Source organism: Homalodisca vitripennis, chromosome X, assembly GCF_021130785.1.
Source record: "Homalodisca vitripennis isolate AUS2020 chromosome X, UT_GWSS_2.1, whole genome shotgun sequence".
In the NCBI taxonomy this organism is placed as follows: domain Eukaryota; kingdom Metazoa; phylum Arthropoda; class Insecta; order Hemiptera; family Cicadellidae; genus Homalodisca; species Homalodisca vitripennis.
The window spans coordinates 115,332,856-115,354,125 of record NC_060215.1 but is presented as its reverse complement, the minus strand read 5'-3'; the positions used below and the strand labels follow the sequence as shown (position 1 = coordinate 115,354,125).

General features: G+C 36.0%; 1 protein-coding gene across 2 annotated transcripts in view; it reads right to left on the bottom strand.

Moving 5' to 3' along the window:
* The window catches only part of LOC124369809 (homeotic protein ultrabithorax), a 306,869-nt gene that overhangs the window by 81,821 nt on the left and 203,778 nt on the right, over positions 1-21,270 (bottom strand). For both annotated transcript variants that reach the window (XM_046827921.1, XM_046827922.1), the window contains exon 2: positions 6,100-6,578. In XM_046827921.1, coding sequence (XP_046683877.1) covers positions 6,292-6,578 — 287 coding nt within the window. In that variant the 3' untranslated portion in view covers positions 6,100-6,291. The remainder of the gene's footprint in view (positions 1-6,099; positions 6,579-21,270) is intronic.

Sequence of the window (21,270 nt, the reverse complement as noted above, 5' to 3'; positions counted from 1 at the left end):
ACTCAAAGTTGAATTCTGAACATATAGTATGAATATTCATGTCTCTGAAATGTTGGTCACTGAACCATGATACATGTATTACATATTCGGTAATTAGTTTATTCATTACATGATATAATTTATTCATAACCATGAGTGGAATATTTAATATGCTCAGGTGTTTTGTTTGAATGCATATAACAATGGCATATACTCACCATTTCGGAAATATATCTATAAATATTTTAGAAACAACGTAAATAACCTAAATGTAAGTTGCGAAAACATCAGAAAGTATCTTGAGATTCTTCGTCTTCTTAAGGCGTCTTTATCATTTGATTAATAATCGCAACGTATTTTCTTATCTCTTCATACAAAATACTGCAATGTTATTTATAAATGATTAAACATTTTTTCTAATTTTCTCATTCGTAATAGACTTAATATTTTTGGCACGTTTGTAACGCGTGATTTATTTAAGTAAGAAGATAGTTTACGTTGAATATATACATATAACCCTTTGAAATTTTTAGAATCATTGCCATTAAAACTCCATTTTGAGTAATCAAGTATTTCTGGAGATACCTTTTTGCCCAGTGAATGAATAAGTAAATAATAGGCCAAAAAGGTCGAATGGCGCATCTAGATTACCAAGAAGCTAATATTGATAGTTTTAGTTAAGTTGTCCATATGCAAACTAAGATATATATTCATGAATACCTGTATAAAGTCTAAGACACATTAAACTAGTTAATTAAAGTGCACTAAGTGTATGCTAATGTAAGCTTGCACACCTTTTTAAACCTATTTTCATTTAACAGGCAGCCAATTATAAATGTAATTACACTTTGTTCAGCTAAAGAATTAAAGATTAACAAACACAAAATAAAACGCTATATTCTCAGACAATCGTGTTTACTTAAACTATATCATTAAATTTAATTGTAAATATGATATATGCGGATGATTAATTAATCGTTATACACGTGGATAACGCTTTATTTGCATATACTGACGTCAATAGTATATTAAATTTATCGTAGTTAATATGGTTATTGATATAGATATTATACGATAGTGTACCTTAGTGTTTCGCAGGATAGTTCGATGAATGTTGAGGCTGAGGATTACAGATTTATGGGTTTTCCGAAATATATCAAAGAGATTTTTGGTATTTAACTTGTGTTTTATGAAAATAGTATATGAAATATTGATTGCAAAATAATCCCATGTATGTATTTCGTACATTAATACCTGTTAATGTGTTAGGTGGGAAATAAAAAAAGCAATATATAACTAACACCTATAACATTTTAATTATAATTCCCACATATATAAATAGATGAGTGCTTGTAAATGAATATTTATGAATTAACTAAGGCATATAAGTCATGAAAGAAAATCATATCTGTCTCTACACTTTTACTTTGATAACGAAACCTGGAAGAATTAGTGCCTGAAGCCTTGTTGCTGATGGATGTGAGCCAGCACTAGATTCCGCACCTACCTTAACTCTTGCTTCAAGTGTGGCTGCCGAAAGAAGTATTAAGAACAATACAGACTTTAAAGTCACCATATTTGTATACTTTAAGGATTATATACAATGATTAACAGTTTCATACCTTCTGATTCTGGCTCCAAATTGTATTCTGTCATATACAGTCCGGATTGCCTCTTTAGACACAATTGTCTTGAGACGTCATTCACTATAAAGTATAGTGATTTTCAATGGTTTAATTGCAATTGATTAATATTAATAGAAAGTCTAAATTGTTGTTTCAGTACGTAGTGTTCAAGACTGACTTCCAATTCATACGGTTGCACGGCATTAAAGTAGACCGCTCGGAGCATCGTCTCAGTAATTGCAACTCAGTCGGATTTCGGCACTTCAGGCAAATCACCAAGGGGTTTCTACACAGTTTTAGCATTATAGCTATCAGTATTGTGACGGGTAAATTGATTTGACCATCTATCCCATCTAAGGACAGGAAGTCACATGAACTGAAGAATCACACTATAGTCTTTCACTATAGGCGGCCATCCTATCTTTTACTATACGCTCTTATTTGTCAGTATACCTTTAAATATCAATGTACCCTGTTTTCCGTCAGTGTACATTCTGTCTATCAATAACGCTTCTTATTGCTTCATATCAGAAGCTCTCTATCTATGAATATACGTTCCTTTCTGTCAGTATAAATGTTTGTCAGTCAACATTCCTTCCAACCTGTTAGAAAACCTCTATATCTATCAATAGCTCCTTATTTCCGTAGTATATTCTCCTATATACATGTATTCATTATAAAAAATCAAATACAATAAGCCATATTATTATGACAACGATATCAATAAATTCGATGTCAGCAGTAGTCAATATATAAATAAACCAAAACTATACCGGTACGTTCCGTTACTAAGCTAAGAAAATAAAGCTAAAACTTTCTGTAGAACGTTTTATTGAGTTAGTTTACATATATCATATTATGCACTGTGATAATATAAGTGTTTTCTCGAAATTTTGGAATTTCCTAATAAGTAGATATTTAATGGGATACATCGCCACTTTCCCTCAAAAATCCACAAAGTTAAATGTGCCAATTTTATGATCCATATGTTTAGTGCATCATACAGTACTGAGGTGAGAACGTTAACGCTAGGTTGGTACTCAAGTGTGGGAATTGTTATCTGCGGTGCGGTGACTACGCGGGTCGCCCGGTGCGGTGCGGCGCGGCCCGGCACTGCCAGCTGATACGGTATCTCACCCCGCCCCTCACCCATCACCGGTCGCCGCGCATAAATCGAGACCCCTCCATGTAAAACAGCGAACCGGACCGCTTCTGATTGAGACTTAGCTGAGAGCTCGGACAGAACATTCCATTGTCAGGAGGCCCAGTCCACGGTAAGGTTCGTTCATGCAGAATAGCTCACTTCCATTCATGCATGCGACTAATTGAAAAACCCCGGGTATGTCAGGTGAAGAATATCACTGTGGTGATTAGCATTACGATGGAATACGATGAAAAAGTTAAGTAAAATAATACAGTAATATTGTCTCTAGACGTATTAAGCAATTATAATTTTTTTACCGAGTAGAAGTTTAAATTATCCCTCACGGGTAACTCAATTGTTTCTGAAAATAAACCGTGTAATTACTGGACGAGAGGAAACGTTTCGTATCCTGTTCGCACACGGCAAATCAGATTTCTAATCCATCCTAACGATAGCTTATGTTCCGTACGTGCAAGATTTCACAGGTCCTAAGAGCTTCCTGGCCTCTTCGGATACGCTCGCACCCTCGTTATCCAATTTGGCCGAAATCGCGAGCCGGACGAGAGCTCTCTTCTACCACTTAGAAATTCATCGACCGGCAGACACATTATCACCTAACAAGCCCCGGGCAATTTTCAGCGGTTGACCCGAGCTTCGCTTGCCGGAAAAAAACGTTTAATTAGGTCCAGATAAAGTTTAACCGGCTTATTAGGACGCGCCCGGCACGGTGCGAGAGGCGGCTAGGGCCGGGGGCGGGAGGCGTCTGCGACCGCGGCGGATGAAGAGATCAAACTGCCAGCAATCGTGCGTCTCCAATGCAACGAACGGTTCGGCTAAAAGCTATTATTAGACCTACCTGAACAGCCTCATGACAGAAAGGTCCCGCCACCGACGAACAATGGCGGTGAGGTGTGGCTCTCTTGATATCTTCATAAATATCGTCCTCTAAACTTCCCTTAAATAGTGAGAAGACAGTGTGAACCCTAGTCTTCAAGGGAGGAAGCGAAAATCCCCACATCACGAGTACCACTTGGAACTCACTATAAATCCACTGTCACTTTGGCCGTGATATGATCTTATCTACCGTTAAGTCCGGCTTTTTGGTGATTTTCAGGTTTTGGTTGTACTATGAAGCGCGTTGTAAATACTAGTTTTTATGCACACGACAAAATTTAAATATAACAAATATGTTTCACTACTATAAACAATAAAGCATTTAAAACGTGATGAGTAAGTGTGAGGTTCCCAACAGCTTGTTCACCAATCAAGCAACTCACACACGTACTGTAATGATCAGTAAATTTATCACTCTACCCACACAAAACCGCAAAAATGCGCTCGGAACCCCCAGACGTATGCTGACATGGCGGACCAACAAACAAAAACAAGACGTCAGATCGGTGCGGCGGTGAAATCAAAGGATACGGAAGCGTACAAAGTGATAACACCGGCCTCGCGTTACTGTGTCCACTTAGCTCACACTTTATAATGCTGCCAGCAGAATTAACGCTGATAAATAACACTCACACGCACGCACACGTTTCTCCCTCTTGTTATTAACTCTGGTAGCGATTTTTCCACTATATAACCTCAGTTGTCAACGTCACGCAAGAAATTATCTTCATCAAAAACAAACTGTTTGCCCATGAGGTTTACACATCACTTACTCGACTAGATTTACTGCCTTCAAGGTGCAAGGTTCAGAAAAACGAGAATACTTTATATACATCAAATATACAACATTAACTGTTAAGTGAAAATAATGGTGCCACACTAATTCTTAAATGATCTACTAACGGAAAAAGATTTGTTTATAACACACTTAGATATTCTACGTGAAATAAAATAAACAGCATGCCACTAATAGGGTACATGCACGATGTTCAAAGCAGTACTTGCAACAAACTCAATTCGGAGCTAACCTGCAAATATACAGAACCTGCGGTTTTCTATTCAATTTATCTTGTCTAAACTTGTCCATGAAAAGGAACTAAAAGCTTATCTCCAGTTTATATTAGATTAAGCACACATTTTATTACAATCTTTACGGTGTCACGCAAATTGAAAATTTTTCCACGTTAGATTATTTAAAGTGATTAGACTATCTCAGTCAATTTAAATTACAACTGGTATAAGTCTGTTATAAAGAAGCATTGATGAAGTGATTATTAATTTTGGAACATTAAACATATTTTTGTAAACGAGACCCTTTAATTGCTAATTAAATTCTGTGCAGTTTATAAAATTATCAAACTCTCAATTAGTTTTAAACACTAACTTCCAGGCACCTCCACATGCTGGATGGAAGGCTACGGAACTCAACGGGATGAGAAGTAGAAAACTATAAAATGAAGTCGAAGAAACTAGTTTCTCTATCTTTGATTTAAAACGGCTTATTAGGAGAAGATTTACCACTGCTCCGAGAGTATGATGTCTAAATAATGAACCCTTCCAGCAAGTCTCAGCTTCTGGCTTTGTTACTGTAAAATCTAATCTATAAAATTGACCATTTTAGTTATCACTTTAATTAATCTTATTTAGGTGGAAATGCATCTAATGGCTGACATATATACTTAATAATTGCTGACGATATGGAGATTATGCAAGAATATTCATCATATTTATTTACTCACGAGGATAAAATCTTTTTTCCAAAGTCAAGATTTATCTCATTTACTAAATAGAACTATAAAATCACACCTTCTGCACTATTGAAACAGATTATGAATATTATTGTAGGTAAATTATAAATGTCTAAAAGTTAATAGATTGTATAAACAAACAAAAATGTCGTGTATGTATTTAACAACTATAAACTGTTGAACAAAATCAATATTTTCAACAATCTTCTCGAATAATTCTAGTAGAATTTAGAGGTGGTCTTAACAAAAATATTTACCATTGTCAGAATGCCAAATACTTTTTATTCTGACAGTGTTTGTTTTATTTTAAATGTTAGTGTAATCAGGGTTAATAAGAAAAAACCTTTCATTCTTGATAATTCTGTGTAATTAAAAAAAGTTTACTTTGAAATAAATACAAACATACGAGTTCACAAAGAAAATTAACACTATACATAAACAGAAGTAAAAAATTAGAAATTTAGTACTTTATCTGAAAAGTTTTAACAAAAATCCTAGATTCTAAATTACAAACCAGCGTAAGAATTACGTTTACAAAAATATTACATAAATGTTTAAGAACCTAAATAAACAAATCTAAAGTTGTAATTTATTTGTTTTAAACCGAATCGGTACTTAACAACTAAAAACCCAAAGACAAAAACAATACATCATTCAACACAACACAATCACACGCAAGCTTTCAACAAACAACGAAGCAAAGACCTACCTTAGAGAAGTAGATCCCATCGTGATGAGTTAATAGCTCCAGAAGTATCCAAAAGAGCTAATGATGGAATGACTCCAAAGGGTCTTCACTTCACACACGCACTCACACAGTCCCACAAAACAAAAAATATACCCCCCTAAAAAAAATCACAATAAAAAATGTTAAGTAACGTAAAAATGTCGATTTAGAAAGTTAATGATCTGCTGCCTGTGCAGCAAGAGCAGCCGCTGCGGCTTTTTGCGCTTGTGCTTGTTTCTCTTGCTCATTTAACTCCTTTATTGCCTGTATTTCTTTCTTCAGCTTCATCCTCCTGTTCTGGAACCAGATCTTGATCTGACGCTCCGTCAGGCAGAGGGCGTGTGCCATCTCGATCCTCCGTCTCCTCGTCAGGTAGTGGTTCGTGTGGAACTCCTTCTCCAACTCCAGAGTCTGGTACCTGGTGTACGTCTGGCGCCCTCTTCGTCGGAGCCCGTTCGCTCCTGCAACAAAAGATCAAAATAATATTTTAAAGCTGAACGATACCAAAAAAAGGCACAACATCATGAATACAATTGAATAAACATCGGATTCCATTAGAAAGGAAACAAATATGTCACACGAAGCACTGGAGATCAATCTAAAATATACTGCCACAACTAGAATGATTTTAAAGTAAATTCAATAGAATGCAGATCTCTGTAGGGTTAGAACAAGGATTAAAATTTAAATATTCGTCGCTGAAACGGAGTTTTAAAAAATCATTCGCATATTCGATCCTGAGGAGCGAATTCGAAAATCCAGTTCCGTAGCTTGGTGACAGATGTCAGGCCTTACACGGAGGTGTCATGTAGGTTACGACCGCAGAACGTCCCAGCCTACACTTTCTACTGTTAGATACGGTCAGTCATACCGGGAGAGGTAGAAGGACAAATCCCACAACACCTACATTCTTGTTTTCTCGTTAGCTGCTGTCGGGCATTGCTCGGTAAATTCCCTCTTCCCACAATCAAGATCAATCAGGAAAGCATGCTTAATTGCTTCCATCATTAGAAGGTGGATGTATCTGTCCACGTCTAAGTGACCTACTGTGCGATAAGACCTTTGCAAGACAACCGACATTCTTGGCAGAGGAAGAAAAAGAATCTGGTCTCCTTTTTGCATCGTAAACTGTCTACATCAAAACCTCTTTATTTACATTGTGTCAAGTAAATACAACCTAAACATCCATTGATTGTTTATTCTTCGATGTTACAGGCTCCAATTGCTTTCTTGGCAGTAAATAAATTGTCAAGGATATAACACTTGTTTTATAAAGAAATTATGCATACGGTTCAAAACTCTTTGTTTTTGCGTACTTTTTTTATTTTTAAACAAAATTAGTGATACTATTAACAGTTTAAGAACTAAGAGCTATAACGCTGAATAGTGTAACATTTTACATGTCGTTGTATATTAAAAAATTAAAAAGGATATATTTATACATAGTTGAAAACATTCCGGATTACATTCTATTGGGCGATTTTTTGTATTTTGGTACAGCAAGATGGTTTAATATAAAAATAAACGGCACCGTGTTATGATTTACAGAGCTCTGCATCCAGCAACAGCATGAAGAACAACCGGCAAAAACGAATATCTAATTAATATTCTCGGTCGTAATGTTGGGAGGTGGTAAGGCGGCGACCCACGCATCTCAGTCAGAACAATTATTTATTTACATATTCATGCTCATTGTATTCGATGTGTCTCTAGACTATGCATGCGCAAACTCTGTATTAAGATGTCAGTGGCGTAGTTGTCTGCCCTAAGTTACCGGCGAACGTCTATATATAACGCGCTAGAGTTGCTCCGGGTTCTGCTCTCCCGCCAAGAGTTATGGAGTGGCCGGTTCTTGGTCCTCCAGTTTTAACCACGGACTTTGACCACATTTTTCAATTTTGTCCTAACAGGGAGTATGTTTATGAAATATATCACTTTTGTTTTCAATATCATTTTGGATAGACATTGAGCGTAAAACGGGACCCTTGAGTGTCTACTTAAATCAGTAAAAGTCTGAACCAATATGGGAATCATGTGATAGCTGCAACTACGATTCCTCTCCGGTATGTAGAAACCACAGCTCCTCTGACACGCAAGATGCACACTATGCATGTAACCTGTAATCGTGAAATAGAGGACCACCGCGGTAGAACTTGCCAGTGCCTTAACGATCGATCTTGGAACCGTTGTTACGAGCATCTTCCGCAAAGGAAAGCGATTTCACCATCGAGTCCCAATCAACATTCATTTCCCGGCTGCTGCAACTGCTGCCGGCTCACGGCGGATATTGGGAACACTTAGCACTTTGTACTTTACCGAGCTGGCGGAAGGCGACCGCTGGACTTATGAGCTCGACATAATTCTCACACGTAGCGTGATGTGGACAATTTCCGCCATCCGGCACGGCGTCGGCCGTCGACTATTTCTCCAATCACTTCCCCCATTAACATACTCTGTCCCGGATGGGTAAATGACACGAAGGCTAAAAAGAAATTATAAATTCCACAAGAAGGTGGTTAAGACGTTTTGAACCGAACTATAGATGTACCGCTAGAACCGTAAACGAATAGACGGAACGACCTTGCTTGGCGGTGAATTCGTTATCCACGGAGACCTTGGGTATGTGGCCTAGATACTAAGTGGGAACAATGGTTGCTGACGGTGATGATGTATAGGTGGGAAAGGGTGGTTGTGCATGATCGAACATCTAATTAAGATGTTAACTGCAAGGTAACGCGGAAGGTGAAGGAAGTCGAGGAATTGGCGGTCACTTTGAATTAGTCTTAAGTAATATTGTACAAATTGTTTTGAGTTGTCAAAGAGGAATATTTTGAAGTACCCAAGGGTATATCATTTCTTCGGTTTAGTACGCTCTTTTTGGTTTGTAACATTTGAGGAGTAAATCCTACACTCGAGAATTTCTTGATCTGGTGTAAGCTTCAAACACGTATTCGAGCATTTTAGTGTATATTTTGCAGCAGCTTCAACATGCAAAAAACTTTATATCATAGTAAACAGATGTCCACTCGAATATCACAACAGTTGATGAACGTCTTCCAGTATTACCAACTATTGTCACGGAAAGTACCGCTAGTCCACCCGCAGCCGTGGGGGTTTTGTGGGACACCGTACCGTGGAGCTGTAAATTCGGTGGCACGGTCCGAGCTGCTTTACATATCTGCCATCGTCCGTTGGCGCTCGGGATCAGATGGTCTTGGTTTACGAGCCTACATTGAAGTGCATTACTCGGTATGGTGACTCTGGCCAGTGGCTTCTGGGTCGGGGAAAGGCGGCGGCGACGAGGCGACAGCGACACGGACAAGCTGCATGCGGTGCGGCTATCACTTCATCGGTGGCCTTCATTGCTGATGGCCGGTCGCGCGGAGACAGCATCTCTACAACCAACTGGTGGGAAAGGCTCTTATCTTAGTACCTGCAAATCATCACAAGAACACGCAGTTCTCTTTCCAAGAAGACAAATGATGATAAAACATTACAATTAGGATATTAAAGCTATGTAGCCACTTAACATTCCATCTTTTGGTGAGAGTTATAAAAGACTTCCGATTTCGTACACATTAACAGTAAAAAATGTTTTGAAAAAAAAAGAAAAACTAAACATAAAAAGACTTAGTAACGTCATACGGATAATAAACAATAATACATTTAGTTTGTTATATTTTCTTATTTTGTTTTAATTTTACTTTTGCATGGTTTATTTCGACGAACATGACATCGGTCGTCAGTTCACTTATATTAAAGATATAAACTGACCAATTTTATTATGGAATGAAATTTAAAATGGGGCTTTGTAGTCGAACTCGTAATATGACTATTACAAAATGTTTATTGTACCTCCCGTCTTTTAGTGATGTAATCACATTCAATAACTTCGCCGATTTTCCTTATGTTTGGATAAAAATTACACAGTTGGTTTTGTTGAGTAATTAAGAGTAAATATCACATAGCTCTGGGCAAAACCACTAACATATTATTAACCACGGTTGCCAGCGGCTCGTTTGTTGTGTAATATTACCCGGCAGGTTTGCGAACAATCCTAATACGCACTTCTATCAGAGACAAATTTGATACAGGAAGTCATCGTGTTGTTATAGCACATACTGTATGCTCTTAGCTCGTGTACTCTTGCCTCAAACCTAGCCGTTTATATCGATTGAAAAAGATCTACGCTTCAAGTAAGAAGATAATGCAGTGCAGTAAAGGATTCTGTTTATCCCGCCTTAGACTCAAAGGGAAGAAAAAGAACCAATGCCAGATCACAAATAAACTGAGCAGAGAAAAGTAGACAGGTAAACTCGGTATTGAGGAAGAGAAATATCCGCCACGGAAGAGGAACGGAGCAGCAGGAGAGAAAATATCCGTGATGGGTATTTTATTGGAAAACAATTGATATTTATCGAGTGTAGCGGGCAATGAGTCGGCCGGTCCCGGTCGGGTCCGGAGTGGCTGAGAGCAGAGACCGTCGACCGGATGGCAACAAGATAACCCCGAGTATGAAGATATTTGGTGGGGAAGAGCTCGTGATTGGTTGACTGCTCGGAGGCTTGGAAGATGTTTTACTGGTTCAACATCCAAGGTCTTAAACCTGTTTGGGATTCTTCGGTACAGTCCGAGCCAGAAGCGACCGGCGCGGCAGCAGCCGTGCCCCGCGACTGAAATATGCTCCGAGATATCTTCATCCACCACTGGACTATATCACGGCGCATCTTTAACCTGCCACAGCCCGTTATTGTAAACGCGTTGTTCAGCAGTCCACTCGATGTGCCTGAGTGCAGTAAGTCTACTTCTGCTTTCGCAAATATGGTCAACAAGGCTTAAGGGGTATTTCCAAATATGTAATGTTGATAAATACCTTTTATGGTACATCTGATATATACAGGGTGCATAATAAATTTCATAATTTAAATTAAGCATAAAATAAACCAATATACATTATTGACATTTTCATGCTTTGTATTGAACGATATGAGTACGAAAGCATGTGGCATTCGATATTACACAAAAAGTTATTATGAACGATATATTAAGTATTTCAAACAGACAATGTTCTTGCTTTTTTAATCATATACTAAAGCCAAATTCACATTTACTGTTTTTTAATCTGGAAAGTGATAATAGTCCAGAAGAAAAACACCGTGATGGGCTTGAAGATTTTTCTATTTGTGTACATAATTTATATCATAATAAATTGTTGAAATATATTTCTATACCCATAAGCACAACATTTATAAGAGATTTCCTAAAAGGTTTTTACCATTATGTTAAGCTTTAAGTTACATTCTATAGTATTGTTATACGTGAGTTTTATATTAGGCATGTAATGTGATTTGCATTACAAATCGAGACCATAATGTTACAGTATGCATATCACTGAAGACTTACAAGTGTCATGTTACAAGAACAGAACAAAACAAATTTATATTTATATGTTGAGGTATACTAATTTTCTAACATTCACATATTATTGGACTGAAACTTTACCTAGCAAAATACAAATATTTACTTTACAAGTTAAATTCCTCCATTACTGTAAAACTAATACGCAACGTAACTTCAAGAATTCTTCACTCACAAATTTTACGCAAATTAATTATAAGTTACACATATGTACAATTTATAATAAAATCTTTACGGACTCCAGCCATATTTCAAGAATTAAATTCTATTGCTACGATGCAAAGTCAAACTCCATTAGTATCCAAAATGGTCCCCCACGTCCTCCGTCTGGCGAGAATAAGACGTCGGAGAATATTCTAAGCCCCGCCCGATAAGAGCTAAATCATTTTCAGAGGACGGACGGAGACTTGCGCAAGACCTTAGCATAACTGGTTGTGGCCGTGGTCCGGCCGAGGTGGACGAGCGGCTCTGGTGCCTGTCGAACATCTAATAGAACGATCAGCGATGACGTACGATCGGACGGACTCAGACGCAGACTAGGAACAAGAGATGTCCCTATCGGAACGTATATCTGGGCTCGGAATGGCGGCCGGACAAAGGTATGTAAGCCGTTCGCTACAGGCACGCCATGTCCTTCCACATGTATCATGCGCCTTGGAAATAAGTTAATCAACCGGGTCCGCCCAGAATACTCGGAAAGAGAACTGTTCGATTCCGGTACTCGACAAAAAGCGAACATCTCGTCCTTTCGCTGTTGATCATTTTGTAAATCGTTACCAGACGTATTACATCATGCATATTGCGGTATATACATTTTTAGGCAATTCCACAACCCAGAAAAATGTAAACCGCTTTAATGGGAGAATTTCAAACGGTTGAACGTTCGATTGCTCGATTCGAAGGAAGGGCGGCGACAATTACAGAGAGATCACTGCAGAGTGCACAGACGTATGTTCGTTTGCTCGAGTGTGGATGATTGACACAAGTCTACATCTGATTTTGTTTACAGTTTTAAATGTACCATACCGAATCCCATTCTTAGTGGCGATGCACTATAGTTTCAAACGCGTTCTTCTTTAACACTGAAATTTATTGATAGATATTGTACCATATCCTCAACACTAGTAAGAAAGGTGTTTGAAAGAATTAATGTCCGAATTTCACATAAATGTACAGTTTTTTTTTTTCTTTTTCAAAATATGGTAAAACGGATCAAACTAATTGACGTATATAGAACCCGCTTCATTATTTTGTTAATAGGACACGCGAATAGCATAGTTACTTTGTTTATAACTATATTGATCAAATATATAATATGTGCCAATATTTTCTCCTATTTTACGGTCCAAAATCACTTTTACATCCATTTTCAGGATGTAAACCATTTTCTATTGAAAGCCAAATTCATACGTTCAACTTACTGTCACTTTACTACTTTGGATAGTTGCTACGAGCCATTCACTGTTTTGGTCGTGTTTTACTTTCCATATAGCTTACGTTTATTTAAAATTTGCCCAATGTGTTTTACTACCTTGTATGTACAAATTTTCTCCATAGTAGCTTTTACCCTTATATACGTATCTATAATCGTCTCTTAATATGAAAGTATTTTTTTCGTTCCCCATATACATTTTTTCAACTAACAATTGAGATCCATGAATCTGTAATAGACTTTATTTTTTGCACATCTTCTTGTGATAACTAAATAAATAGACATAATGAAAAAGATACAATTCTATCTCTACACATTGTATTAAAACGTGTATGTTATTATACAATATTTATAATGTATTTTTCAATAAAAACACATTTAGTAATTTTTTTTTATTTAGAAATTGTAGTAAACATTATCTGTTATAAGACTTACAATGTTCAAACAATGATACGAGTTGATGATTACTCTGTATCATGTGTACTTATAACGAATATACTATGTGTAAATACTGCTCTACGAAATACCTCTATTAATAATGACGATTAGGAGATGAGATGCAACATTTATAGCAAGAAAATTTTTCATTTACTTTAATTTATACTGTGAAAATCGTAACTGGTTTAAATCTTAAAGTATAAAAGTATTAAATGTATCTATACAAATTTAGAGGTATCCTCCCTTAAGCAATGCCAATCCATCTTCCCCAGACTTCAGTTCCCCCAAAGTGAAACATCCCGAAGTAGATCGAACTGTCGGGTCTACATCTACATTGTTTCCCGCATCTGCATAGATGGGATCGCCCCGCACGCCGCGCCGCGTTGCGACTTGTATATGGCCCCGGGCGGCGTTGCCAGAGGCTCCTGTGATATTTATTTGTCTTGCGTTATTTAAGGGTGTGCAGGCCGCGAGGGGGTGGAGGAAGGCCCGTTCTACTTTATTAACGGTACGCCCGATAGCGCTTAGGCAGCAAAGAAATGAGTAACAGTCGCAGTAGGTGGACTCCCCGATAGGGGCTGGCCACTTTTACTGTATTGCTACCGCACACCGCTTTATTGCTTTATTGCTTTGTCTAATGTAACAATTTAGGCACGATTTCGAGACTTTTTTGAAGCAACTTTAATTGTATTAGTCACAAGTGAGAAAATAGGACTACAAGAAGTTTATTTCTTTATTTAAATTCCAACGGTAATACTATTTTGCAATTTTACAGTAAGTTAAGATGGCTAATCGGTAGTGACAAATAATTATTAATACAACACAAGTTGTATTAAGTATACATGAGTGAAATTACAATAATCATGTAACAGCTGACTTTAATAGCTGACCCTATAAACTTAATAAATCAATTTGAATTAACAAAGATATATAACTATAACGAAAGCAAGATAACAAAGAGAACCGCAACAATAATAGATTGATATACATATAAAACAAATCTAACATAAACAACAATGATAACAACAACTACATTGGTTTGTACAACATATGTGTTCTCTCCTTTATTTTCTTACTAAAGAAAATCATAACATTATTTTATTCCACGACTATTTAATTAACTGATTTCTTTAAAAAGTTCTTAATTGTTGAAAACAGCTAAGTTATGATAGGTTGTTCTTCACAATTATATGAAGTAGTTTTGCCTGATGACCTTTATTACTAAAGAGTAACAATTTAAATACAGGATTTCTTACTTTATCATGCGACGTTATATCTAAGAAGGCCTCTCTAACACTTAACCTGGGGACCAATACTTTAAAACGAAAAATAGGATTCAAATAGCCTACACACATTTGTTGTAAACAAGTTATTATTTGAAAATACTCACATATTTTTGAATTGTTGTCTTTTCAAAATTCTTTCCAAAAATAAAGATGTTAATACTGGCTTTTTTACATGCATCAAGTAGTTTTCTATTTTTAAGCTTAATACGTTACTTAATCCAATACGACTTATCCAATTCTGTTTGACATTAATATCTCTAAACGGCTAGTTTAAATGTAATAGTTGATTTCCACAATAACCCATTTTTTCATTTTAGGCTAGATGGTTTGCGATGAGATTCGAGGAGGGCAATCTTTTGAATTTTTCAAGAAGGGATAAAAGGATAAGCAAGAAACGAAAGAAAATCTAATTGCATCGCTGCCTGTTACAAGACCACTTTAAATAATTCAGGCACCCACCCCACTAAGTCAGTTGACAATTTATTCGGCCAGTTTAATTGGTTTAGAGCGCAGCAAGCTCACTCTTAAGTCAACCCTCTTAGTTATTGCAGTCACAACCCCTCCTTGCCCCCCTAAACCCCCCACCATAGCCCTCGACAGCTTCTTCGCAATTCCTCTTGACTCCCTACAAAAACTTCTCAGGGAATTACGTAGTTGATTGTCTTCCCTTCCCGACCCAGCGGAATAGCCTTGGGAAACCAAAATTGGCTTTTAAATTCAGCCAATTCTCTCAGTATTCTCGCTATAGAAACATTAAATGTACGTAGCCAGAATCAGTATAATTAATTTGAATACTGGTGTGCACACAAATATCATAAAATCATAATATAATGGTGTAGCCAAAATTTAGAAAAAAATGTAGTTTAGATATTTAAGGTCCCTATTTATATTATGTTTGGATGAAATAATTTTTAAATATTTCGAAATCTTTTTATCCTTTCCATATCTCTTTTTATACAATATATTTTAATTATTTACCTGAAACCAAACAGTAAATACTTTTTTACATTTAGATAGTTGTTCTCACATAAGCTTTCATGAAATTTGTCATCACAAGTAAAAAAATCACTTTATTTTAATACCAGTAAATACTGTATGCGGTAGGTATTTTAAGGTGAGAGTGTTAAACATTTTGTATATTTTATAATAAAAATATATACGAGTATTTTAGAGTATAGCGTTGTAATATATACCGTTTATATTAATTGTGAAAATAAAACACAACGGAAAAACGGGCAAATGATTCAATGATAAACAGTACCAGGAAGTTTGTTGTTTGATTATTGTTTAAACCAATGTAACCCACGTAGGTTCACATTTTTCAAACACCCTATATTTCAGATAAGCAAGTATGTTTTGATTCCTGCAAACATAAAATAAATTACAACAAAATAACTACCCTAAAATTTAATTATTTCAGTTATTGAAAAAAGAGTGTTAAATTAATTACACTACTTATAAAGTAAACTGTACTCAGTAAAAACGCAATACATTTTTAATTGGATTATTTCGTTATTTTTAACTAAAGAATTGATTAGTTTGTATTGTTTTATTGCAGACGATACGACTTGATCAGAAGTTGATAAAGTAGTGAACTTTATTAATGAATAAATGCTAAGGATAATTAATCATTAACTGATCCTAAAGCATAAAAAAGTTAAGCAAACATCTCAGATATCGCAGTGCATTTGTATATTTATTTTGGAAATCTAAAATGTTATACATTTGACAGCGTGAAAGATTTTCATGGTACAAATAAACATATACAACATCACAAATAAATTTGAAATAACTTTCCGAAAAGGCAAAATTATCCGAATAAAAAGTAGCGGAAGAGTTGGGTAACTTGATTTAAAAACAGACGCCAGAAACTGCGAATAAAGGAAATGAAAACATCGTAAATTCATATTCCAAACAGGAACTAAAACAAAACACATTTACAGTGGACAATTTAATTAGTGTATAAAATATTTTTCATTTAGAATATTACCATCTGATGCAATTATCCTTCAGGACATAGAGAAGGAAGGGGGGAGGATGAGTGCAGCGAGGAGGAAACCCAGGAACTTACTAACCGATGTTATCGCTTTTCCAATTCCTTTTATCTTTCACTTTAGCTTTTTGTTGGCAGCGTATTTTGCTCAGTCCTCTCTATTTTATTGACTCTTTTCTTACCTTTGTTCATTAACGTAATTTCTTTTCCGACTTGAGTTATCGTGCGGTTTTGTGTGGGAATTGGATTTGTTTTGTATCTTTCTGGGGTATTTAACTTAAAACCAGTTATAGATTTCTAGCAACGATTTACTGCGAGAAGAAGATATCATAAATCTTAAATAATTTATTGGTCGACGTACTTACTAAACCAATCATTACACAAAGTACGGCATTATATAAATCACTCTATACTTACATTGTGCCATTTGTTCTTTGATATTTGTTGTCTCTTTTTTCCGAAAGGAGAAGTATGGAAACGCTCAGAATGATCAAACAATGTCTCCTAAATTGTGATTTATAACAATAAAGAAACGAAATCCATCAAAAATTTATTTATTAGCCGGAATTATTGTAATGGATAAAACTTATATTTTATTTTTATTGATAATTAAGTTACAATTTGATTACCTTAATTTAAAGGTAAGTAAAATAAAGTAAACTATAGGTAAATATAGTTATTTACTACACAAGTTTAAATCTTTATCTTCCACTATTAAAGTTGATGATTGCTAACCTAAAAAAATATGTTAATGCTTAATGTTATACAAACGTAATTTAAAGTATGGTGAATGGTTTGGAGTGAATTAATTAAGAACAATATTCCGTGGAAAGTTTACTGGATGGCGTACATCATTCGATAAATGATATCTCCTCTATAGATTTTAGCGATTATGTACACCAACAAATCAAAAGAAATATATGAAGTTAAAATACTGAATTTGGTTCCTTGGCATGTAATCAAAGAACTATTATCCATTTGTAACTAATACTAGCCATAAAATAATTAAAGTCGTGAAGTTAAAACAGTGATTCTAAATGAATGTTGATGTATACCTTGGGCAATTACCGGTTATTATAGTCCGCCATTTAAGAATGATTCATTGAAGTATATTAACCTTTTACAGTCCTTTGGAGGCTATAGAAACATACCTAACTCATGCATAGACATTTGTACTTTAACCAGTGCATCACTACACAGTAAAGCACATTACGTTTCACTATTATTCTAGAAATAAAAATAATTCCAAACACCACTCATCCTTGAAACTACAATACGTATACACAAATTAAGGGTTTTAGGATTTCCACACGTGTATTCAGCACGTGTTATTATGTGTAAATACAACTGCGAGAAAGAGACAGCACAAGGAACGATATTTACTCACAAACATATCGGAAACAAATGAAATTCCAGTAAAGCCATCGACGCATCGAGACGCCAGAAAGTAGACATTAAAGTGTTCCTTCCTTATAGGCCGGATAGGTCGGTAGCCGTGTACATTGTGTTATAGAATATAATAGTGCCGTAAACAATCTGGCCGAGTGCACAATACGCATAACGGGGAACTGAGCGGAGCAGAGCGGCGAGCGTATATATACGGCGGTGCGCGCGTGTACTTAGACTCGGCTGTATTTATACGGCTCTGTGAGCGAGCGCGTGTGATTGAACATAAACTGCGGTAACAGTACAATTACACAGTCCAGATAGTGTCTCGGTAGCACCTCGCTATCTGCAGATAGAGCTCCTAGCTCCCGTCAAATTACAAGGCCCGTGAAGAGGGTGCCACTTTATAGATAGGCCAGTGGCCTCAGGCCGTGGCCATTCAATATGGCCGTCGGTCGCTTCCTCCGCCACGCCATCGGTGAAAGACTCGGATATCCTATCGGTGGAATTCGCGATGGAGGTCATCACTTAGTATAGTCTACAGTAGTAGAGTATAACAAATGTTTTAAATTGGTTAAAAAAATGTAGTGACTATCACAAATATCCGTGTATTTACAAGGAAGTTACTAATGCAATCGGAAGGAATGTAATCCAGAACTCTATAACGTTGTATTTGATCTTCGTCAAAGTTCATTTCTTAATTTAATCAAGTAATCTGTTGTATTTGGCAATCAAAATCATGACCATTAACGAAATATTTATTCACATTTTGTCAATAAACAAAAATGTGTACTTCGTGCAATTTGTATTTTATGCGATCCCAGATGGTTTGTGTGAAAAAAATTCAAGCAAATATATTCATCTTCACGGAATAATGACGAGCTGTTTTTAATACATGGAAAAGTACAATGAAGCTGACGTTGAAAGACAATCAGGCTAACTACTACAATCCCCATAGCCGTACAAGGTACCGTACACGATTGTTACTGCATCTATTTTACAATTGCTAATATTGCTGTATTTCAATCATAAGTAATAACACCAGTACGAGCTGTTCTGCCCACCACGGCCGATACAATGAAGTAATCAGCGTTGACAGCAACGTGGGTCGAAGAAAGTGCAGCTAACGGAATCAATAGCAGACCTAAGCCATTTGGTCGTAGATTCCATCTACTAAATTAAACTCGCGTAAAAAACTGTCTTCCTTAAGTCATCCGAGTATTTATGATTTCTCCCTTCCAGTTTTCCTTACTTAGGTCTTCTTGCAGCGATCCCACATCAGCCCGCCTCCCCTCCTCCAGTCTACATCTACAATAAATTCTTCTCCGCTGACTTTTATTGTACCTTTGAGGGTTTTACCGTAATTAAGCCCTGAAGTAGTTTTTTTTTCAATTAATGTTTGATTCCTAAATCCAGCTCCATACCCCATTCCAATTTGGGTAAGCGCATTTGTCCCTTTGGGAAATTAACTTAGAGTTTATAAAATGTAGCTAGAATACTTATCACAAATTATGCTTATAGGTCCTAATAAAACTATACTTTAAAAGTAATACGTTATTCTAAATGTGTTGAATTCGTGTAGATAAAACTCTACTGAAAACTGGTATGTATATAAGGGAAAGGACTTGCAAATTCTCGTACAAGTAAAAAATGGCAGAATTAATAATCCAGAATAGATAATTCTAGTAGTAAGTTTTAAAATATAATAGATCAATGAATATAATATAATTCTTTAAATTAGAACAATGTTTCAGTTAATGCATCGTCAGACTTAGTCAGGTCTAGTTACAAATTTGTGTAGTATTTACATTGTATATAATTATAAAATATAAATTGTTATAAAAAGATTTAAAGAATATATCCAGGGGTAATAAAAACGTCTGCAGTATAAGTTAAATACCTAAGATTACGTTTTATAACATACGTATACATCTACTCTATATGTGCTCTGATTTATTCCTAATTTCATAAATTTGAATTATATGTAACTGATTGTTTTTCCTAAGAAACGTTTGCGGTCAACAATCCCTGAAATACCATAACACACTTTTCATTTTACCAGGACTAGCATACCTGTATTGTGTATGTTGAGGAAAACTGGCTTTTAAATTAAACTAATATTAAAATTAAAAATACTAAAATTAAAACTATAAATAAACTAAAACACGCTTGAAAAGAAAAATAGTAATGGCCTTTACCCAATTACAGATAACAAATATGCTAGTTGTTTATAAAAATAAACTTGACAGAGCATTGACGAGAATTCAAGAAAAATAGTATCAAAGTGAGAGTGTTAGGCAGCTAACATGTTTTTTATAATAGTTGTATTTATAAATAAAAATTTTACTACAATTTATGTCAATTGCTGTGATAAATCTGTAAGAATCAATAAATGACAGTGTTTGAATAGTATATCAGTCGATGTTGCAGGAAATACACGAAATTCATTAATCAGATCTTTCCCTGTGAACAACGGAAAAGTAGCTTTAGTGCGTTCAACCACTTAGACGTAAACCAATAATAGTTCAATCCAATCCCGAGCTTTAGGTTAATCTAGTTAAAGAGGCTCGTATATCTATTGGCGGGGCGCGGCGGCCGCTACCCATGAGTCAGGAGCTTGTGGTGAGAGCCACCCTCCGAGGCCACCATCCTAAGCCTAATGTAGTTTATACCTCCCTCCCACCCGAACCTCAGAACTCCTGCTCCATTTTTTTAGTAAAGCCGAACCGATCGGTTATGGTCGTTCATGTCTCAATTATCATGTTTATGAGCCAGTTTCAGAGGGATGTTCGATGCTCTCTCTGCTGGAAGCCGGGAGGCTGCTACCCATTCCTCGGTATAATTAAGACATCTCCACTTCATTAATTCCAGATAAATTCTGTACCCCACGAAGATTTGTGTTTTCGTTCAGGTGGCCCTTAATGTTTAATATGTTTAGTAGATCCTTGTTATTTTATCTTGATGTGTTACGAAGTTTAATTGGTTCCTAAAGCATTCGTACAATCGATATCACCGAGCTGTGAGTGCAACACTTGTATCGGATTTTACAAAATAATATATTTATTCTCATTTACAAACAAAAAAAAAACTCTCCCGTGGTAGTGGTGAAGGTATTTTTTGTTTGTTTTTGTTGAAGGTATACATTTTTCACGTTTCATAGATTGTACTTTGTGACATGTTTAACTGTTAAATCTCTTAAT